The sequence below is a fragment of the Loa loa genome, assembly GCF_000183805.2.
Source record: "Loa loa unplaced genomic scaffold supercont3.8, whole genome shotgun sequence".
Classification (NCBI taxonomy): Eukaryota; Metazoa; Nematoda; class Chromadorea; order Rhabditida; family Onchocercidae; genus Loa; species Loa loa.
Genome location: NW_018108188.1, coordinates 152,459 through 160,165, shown reverse-complemented (window position 1 = coordinate 160,165; position 7,707 = coordinate 152,459). Strand labels below are relative to the sequence as shown.

The window sequence follows — 7,707 nt, the reverse complement described above, 5'->3', positions numbered from 1 at the left end:
AAAATATTTTACTAACTCGTTGATTGATTTCGAAGAGGTCATCTGGATGAATTGAATTGAGATCCAGAGCACATATAGTTCATCAAACCTGCTGATTCAAAGCGTAAAGAGCATGAACAAAGAGCAAAGGTTAAAACAATTGAAATAATTTAAAAAACAGTAAAGTTGAGAAATGCCTTTAAAAAAAATCAGAAGCGAAATATGAGACATCCAAAATCTAGGAGCATAAAATTTGTATAATTTGCATTAGTTAGCCAACTTTTGCTGCGATGTCACTGCAAATATCAGTTGTGCTAACAATTGTCTTCTACAGTGCTCAGGTTTTATTTACTTTTCATTGTTTCCTAATAGTTTCGCGTAATCAGATATCTCGAATTTGAAAATTTATGGAATTGAAGTAGCAATATGGCGTGAATTCCTTTTTGAATTTTTAACTTTTTACTTCAATTAGAATGTGCTTATGTTTATGACTAACTGAAGTATGCCACTTGTTATATTAACAGAATAATGATAAAATTGCTTGTCTGTTGATAATGCTAATTAATCGATAAAATTGGCATTATGATTATTATTGATAATAGTGACAAGAACAACAATATCGAAAAAGACAACCAATATGGGAAAGTTGAATAAATCTAATCATTTCAATGTATAAAGTAATGATTGTTTATAAATTTTGATTCAAGGAAGTCCACTAATTGGAATGACGTTAAATAAAATTATAAGAAGGTTGAATTTTCTTAAAAAAGAGGATACGATTAAAGATGATCTTTGATCAAATGACTGTATGTTCACTAATTGCTCCAGAATCAGCACAATTTAGAGTCGAAATAATCTTTTTTCAGTTCAAAATGCAAAATATTTACAATGAGTCATTAAACTGCGCCTTCAAGCCTAATGTACAATTGCGCACTTCAAGCAATTTGGGTGGATGTTTTGTGAAATGATACTTCGATATCAAATTTGGAGATTGGCAGCCTTTTGGGTTCAAAAATTTTTCGAAGAAAAAAAGCGTTATAATGCTGGTTCAATGCACTTGAGAAGAACATAGAACACATTTTCTGATTGGAAAACAAAAGAAGAGATATATTTCCACACTGAATTTTCAAATAGAATTTCAAAAACATCCTCGAAGTTTCACAACAAGATCGGAATTATTCCCATCATCGTTATTAATCATCATTAATCAAAGGTAGATCAGAATTTCCTGTGGTACTTGCCGGAAAGTGAATCAGCTATTTCCTGTGGTACTTGCCGGAAAGTGAATCAGCTAAAGAACGGATATATACCTGATTTCTCCTTAATGACTGTTGCCTGAAATATAACAGTTGCACTGTGGAACTTTCTACTGCTTGCAGCATTGTCAGTCTGGTTTTCCGTGATGTTGAGGTTGTTGTCGAGGGTTCGCGGGGTTGCAGGGTTTTCTCGAAATTGTTTGCCCAAATAGTGACAATTTGTAGTTGTGGGAGCGAATTTCCGGATGCAGGGTAAAATTTAATTCAATATATAGCTTGAAATCTACTGTTTACGTCAAGATTTACGCAGCAGTATTTTCATCCGGTTTACTTGGGTTTGAATAAAATATGATCAGTAGTGGTAATACTGGAAGAACTTTAGGGATTAATAATTCACCTTGATTTATATGTTTTATAATGACTCAGGTTTGATTGATTATTTGCAGTATGACAGACGAGGATAAATCCAGTGTGAAAGTTGATACTGATGGATTATCGGAAGAAGACTTGCGTCGACTAAACCTTATTACTAGGAATTTGAAGGTTTACTGCAGTCATGATATATTATTTCATACCTTAAGACTGAAAAAGGACCGTTCATTATCTGGAAACAGCAATTTGTCCAATTTATTCTAATCTCCTGCTTCTAACAATAGCTTTATGTTTGTTTTTTATTTCAGGAAGTGTTGGGATTGGAGAAAATTACAAAACAGTTAGCTTCGAAAAAAAAAATTCATGTCTATTGGGGCACGGCGACTACAGGAAAGCCGCATGTAGGGTATTTTGTACCGATAAGAAAAATTGCTGACTTCTTATCCGCGAACCTAAGGGTATGTGTTGTTCGAAGTAGTATTTCCAGTGCAGTCTGAAAAATCAATTTTGATTTCGAAGTTGCGATTCTCAAATTAATTTTTAGAGATTTCAGTTTACTCAAACTTTATTGTTCCTGTTATCGCTGGGTCTCTTATTTTTTGATAATACTAGAGTAACTTTGCATTCAGGTGACAATACTCTTTGCTGATTTGCATGCTTTTCTGGATAATTTAAAAAGCACTTGGGAACTCCTGGATAATCGAGTATTATATTATGAAAAAGTGATCAAAGCACTGCTTACGGCACTCCATGTACCGTTGGACCAGCTACACTTTGTTAGAGGAACATCCTATCAGTTGTCGAGGTTAATTTTTCGTCGAATGGTTACTGTACGCTGGAACACTGGTTGTTGTTCTAACTAGCATTAGCAGTTTAGCAGTTTTTTTGTTCAATGTTCTTATATGTCTCCACTATTTCTACATGAAAAGTTAATCATTCGTGTTTTAAGAGAATATACGTCTGATTTGCTTCGATTGTGTAATATTGTAACAAGGAGAGACGCTTTACGTGCCGGTGCTGAAGTAGTAAAGCAAGTAAGATTCCTTTTTCATGGGGATATATGATTAGATTTAAAGCGAGGTTTATGATTAAAAACTTCGGATAGAATGTAGTAATCATTCCTTGCAGGTAGCATCACCCTTACTGAGCGGTTTACTTTATCCGTTGTTACAAGCCTTGGATGAACAGTACTTGAAAGTTGATGGTCAGTTTGGTGGAATAGATCAAAGGAAAATTTTTATTCTGGCCGAGGAACAACTTCCAAAACTAAAACTAGGTAAAAGGTTTCATCTTATGAATCCTATGGTACCTGGATTGCAAGGATCGAAGATGAGCAGGTGATTTTTTGGTTGTAGATTTATTGATTTACTTGAACTTCGCCTTGAATTTTGCCGACCGGTTGAATATACTCGAATCATTTCCTTTAGTTTTGGTAAATGAGACTTAGTTTTTTAGGTATGTGTAATTTCTCATCATGTAAAAGTTTGCATTTTCTTCTGTTCCGAGTTTATTTAAACTTGTTCAGATTCTCTCATTTCCATATCTGTTGAAATTTAGCGAAGATTTTGATTTAGTTCAGAAGAAAATTCGAAAATTGATTTGTTGGATAAAGCAGATGTTGTGCGAAGAAAGATCGATGGGGCTGTCTGCAGCCGTGATTCGGATGAAAACGGAGTGCTAGCATTTTGTGAGCACGTTTTATTTCCAATTATTTCACCAAAATCAGTCAGTTTTGATGGAAAGGACTATGATAACTACAAGGATTTATTTGAAGGATATAATACAGGAGGGATTTCTGAAACTGGCTTGAAAGAGACTGTTAAGGTTTGTATTGTTGCAATTTTTATCTTTATATTATGTTTCATTAAATTGAAAAAGAAAAATTCCAATAATGATTACCGTGTATTTCTTTTTTAAATGAGTTTAACTCAATTATAATGATTTGTTTGGTTCAACATCGTTGGTATTAGTAAGTAGTAATAAAGAATAATGAGAAGCTGTTGTCCGTGGCGTAAGCTTTGCATTTGCATATTCTAATACGCCTGCTATGTTTTTAACTAGTAAGCGTGCAACATATGCGAAATTATCGCTGTAGCAAAGGATCAGAACTGAATGTTTAACTTAACATAAATCCTGATGCTACTACAATTTGTACCGCAATTTGTTGTTAATATTGAAGCACATCTTGAAATAGTTTATATTTGAGGAATCACTTTGCAACATAATTATCACTATTTTTGTGGGATTTCTAACGTTCCAATCGGTCACATTATTCAAAGAATTCTTGGTAAGAACATCTCGAAAATATCTTACGAAATGTCCATAGGGAAGCCACCATACCTACATCCAAGACTACTTTATGGTGCAGTGCAGAGTTATTGTATTGGTGTGTACGATTTTAAGGTTCATTACCCTCCCGGGCGCATACCTCTAAAACTGGTACAAACGCGTATATCCATGTACCGGTTTCGCAGTATGCAAAATAGATATCGAGTAATCTCATTAGATGCAATGATAATTCGTTGTATTCTGTAGTGCTTGTTCGAACAGTTCGCTTCTATTCTTTCCTTTGTACATCGCTTTACTGTTGACATTGCTTGCTTTTCCATCTCTATGTCTTTATTTTTCATTTCACTTCGTATCTTACTTGCTTTTTTTGATTGATTACTTTGACTTTTGATTATTTTGTTTCTTGCAGGAGTTCATTTGTAAAGTATTGGAGGAAGTACAGAAGAACTGTATGAACGAAGAAATGCTGTTATTATTGGAAAAAGGATATTCCAAAAATATATTTGATAACAGTTTACCACATTTTGCTAGTCCTGCAATTGATGGCATCACTCTGAATGATGAAGAAGAGCAGAAATTCCGAGAAATCATTCATGATGCCGAGGTATTTGTGTTTTCTGAGATTACATCAATGATTCCTACATGGTTATCATTACATTTTATGCCACAGTTTTAGATGATTGAACCGAAAGACTTCTCAGAAATTAATACAAATTATGCAAGTTTTAATTATGTATGTTGCAGTTAGTCAGTGGTGAAATGTGGCTTAAGAAACGAATCAAAGAGAATAGTTTATTACATGTTGTTTATACGATAGCGCCAAAAGGTCGCTTTCACCTGGGTTTTGTTATTCCGCTTTTCAAATTGAAGGTTCTTTTTTTGATTTTAGACATATTTTGTTTCGGCTTTCTAAATATTGAGAATTTTTTTGCTTCTGTCAACAAATCTTTGTCGTAGCTTGTTTTTCCATGATCCAGAATAACTGAAGTTAAGTTATCTTTCTTTACTATCCGTTTTCAATGTTCCTGAGGATATTAGTTTTCTCGATGTTGAGTAAGCATAGTCAGTCCACGCAAGCCAAAATTATTGAGGACATTTGCCTCTGGAGGGAATTAATTTTTCTGGCAGCTTTTATTATGGTCTGTTGATCTTGTAGAATATATGGCATTTGACGATATATTCAGTTACTTTTTTAGAAACTGCAATTGCTGGGAAATATTTCGTTAACAATAGTTTTGGCTGATATCGATGCCTTTTTGGATAATGAGAAGTGCCCATGGAATGTTCGAGAAGCGCGTTGTAATTATTATACTGTGATTTTGCAGCAGATCTTTAGTCTGCTTGACTTGAAAGATGTCAAAATTGTTTGGGGGTCGAACTATCAATTGGAACCGTGAGTATTGTTTTTATCAAATTAAAATATATTTATGCATAAATTGTTGCCTCAGATAATTTGATAGATATATTCCGAGTTGTTAAAAAATGCGAGGAGATTCAGGAGATCCTCTTGCGATACCCAGTGTAACCTCAATTGGACAGGCTTGATGTTAACCTGTAATTTCATTCATCGGTCAAGTATAAAGCAAATAAAGTTTATTCCCAGGGAGTATACTTTGGAAGTGTATCAGATGGCTTCAAAAGTAACACGAGATGAAGCATCCATTCTGGACGGAGTGACACTGGGCTCATTGTTACCACCTTTGTATTTTACCATTGACCATTACCGTATGGATGTTGATATTGTCGTTATGGGTGAGGAAATGCGTCCTTTTTCGAAGTTCTCTGAGCAGGTTTTTAATCACTTTATTTTCAAATTATGGTTCACTTTTTTCTGTTGTTTCCATTGATTATGATATGAGTTACTGTTTAATATAGAATTCTAGAATTTGAAGTGGTATATAATGCACATTAATCTCCTTATTTGTTTTTCATTTGTGCAGGAACACTATAAATACTTCACTTTTGATTCCTTTCTTTATGGCAGAGAGCTAGGATTTCACTTTTTTTATTAGCGCAAGAGATTGAGTTAGTTATTCTCAGATTGTACTTCATCATATTCCAGCTTTTCAGATGATTCAGCGACGCGGACAACAACCCCGCGCACATTTGTTAGTCCCAGTTTTACCATCTATGTCGGGCAGTAAAATGTCTGCATCAGATCCTGAATTCCATCTGGATCCTCTGGATACATCGAAACAAGTTAAGCAGAAAATTGCACGTTCATTTTGCGAACCCGGTAATTTGAAAGGCAATATCGCTTTTGAACTTGCAAAACGTTTTGTATTCTCATATTTTGGATCAAGTGAGTTATTGCCTTAATCATTATTTTTCTTTCATTACTAAAAACTGTTTGGAGCATTCCAAGATTAACTTATTCTATAGCGCCGAGATTTGCTTTGATATTCTTTCTGTATAGCATAGTTGTAGACATCTTTCGTTAGTATTTCATGACTCCTCAATATTTTATTTAATTATTAAGGATTAAATTGTCAATTAATCTATAATTCTTTTTTAGCTATTTAAATCCAATACTTCAAGTCAGTGGAAATATAATAACTCCTTTTGATTATCCTCTCTACCCCTAATATTAAAGTGGTTATATATTCTGCATTTACTGCCTGCCATGTCTGAGGATGTTTCAGAAATTTTCTAACTGATGGAATTTTATAAAGAACCCAGTGAATTTCGAATTTTAGAGTTGGTAATCGAACGTTCGGAAGAAAACGGTGGAAATATAGCAATTAATGGTTGTAATGAACTGGAAAGAATAATTGTGGATGGAACTTTGCATCCTGCAGATTTAAAGGCAGTAATTGTATCTAAAATCAATCAGTTCTGCGACCCCATTCGGACGTGTTTTATCACTAAAGCAAAGTTAGTATCTGCAGCATTCCCCAATAAAAAAGGTAAAAAGTAGTTTTGCGGATAATTTAAGCGGTGCAAGAGTAAGATTTGTGTGCTTGTGCATAGTGTTAAAAATGTTCTTGGAATATCTCGAGTGACGATAATCATCTTTTCCTTATTGTTTTCGATTTTATCCAAAAACTGATGCGAAGCTATTTGAAGTTCATCTTCAGACATTCTGGTTCTGCGTAAATTATACAAAATTAAGACGGATCACTTAACGAGAGGGTTACTGAAGCATTATTTAGTAGGATTCGGTAGAAGGTGAAATTTTGTTGATTACTAATTAATATAAATCTTCCCACGTTGTTTTGTTTTGCTGTAAGCTTCTGTTGCTTTTGTTGTTAATTAATATCTGTTGCTTTTGTTGTTAATTAATAAAGCCAGAAATATGAATATATTAATTATTAAAGATTTAAAATTAAGGCGATATTATTATTATTAAAAAATATGATTTTCCTATGCTTTTATATTTATGCAGTTTGTAAGTTTTGTTTATACAAAATTTGTTGTTAAGTATTGTTCCTTTTATTGTGAATGATAAAAGGTTTGTTTATTTTTCCTTCACAGTTTAAATAGCCTTAGACTTTATCTCGCAGGCTTTGATTGGCAGTCTTAGTACAAATATGCATCTTATGCTTTATGCAGAAAATCATTCATTGCCAAATTATTCATTAGGAAATTATCCATTTCATTTCATTATCAAGGAATAAGTTGTGGGGAATAAGGTTAAAGATTTAGCGTGCTACTCATTTTCTATTATCTGTGTTTGTTCCAAACAGAAACTATGACTTTACATGTCAGGCTTATCATTCGGTGATACACATTGATCCATTCATATGGTCTTGCTAAATCAAAGCTCAAAATGAATTTAATTGTCCGATTAGAAATCGTTCCCAACGTGTTA

The 7,707-nt window shown here is 33.6% G+C and overlaps 1 protein-coding gene across 1 annotated transcript; it reads left to right on the top strand.

The window, feature by feature from the left end:
* Nucleotides 1-1,385: 1,385 nt before the first annotated feature.
* Nucleotides 1,386-6,837, top strand: LOAG_10885 (tyrosyl-tRNA synthetase). The gene is made up of 13 exons (XM_020448251.1): nt 1,386-1,487; nt 1,682-1,778; nt 1,916-2,065; nt 2,237-2,412; nt 2,557-2,641; nt 2,736-2,944; nt 3,182-3,431; nt 4,306-4,500; nt 4,641-4,766; nt 5,093-5,289; nt 5,500-5,686; nt 5,967-6,198; nt 6,593-6,837. The coding sequence occupies exons 2-13, from the start codon at nt 1,683-1,685 to the stop codon at nt 6,811-6,813; spliced, it is 2,124 nt and encodes a 707-aa protein (XP_020301589.1). The 5' UTR covers nt 1,386-1,487; nt 1,682; the 3' UTR covers nt 6,814-6,837.
* The last annotated feature ends 870 nt before the right edge of the window (nt 6,838-7,707 follow it).

Coding starts and splice junctions, on each gene's coding strand:
- LOAG_10885 (XM_020448251.1), top strand. CDS start 1,683: ATGACAGACGAGGATAAATCCAGTGTGAAAGTTGATACTGATGGATTA. Junction 2,945..3,181: donor CAAGGATCGAAGATGAGCAG/GTGATTTTTTGG, acceptor ATTTTGATTTAG/TTCAGAAGAAAATTCGAAAA. Junction 6,199..6,592: donor ATTCTCATATTTTGGATCAA/GTGAGTTATTGC, acceptor TTCGAATTTTAG/AGTTGGTAATCGAACGTTCG.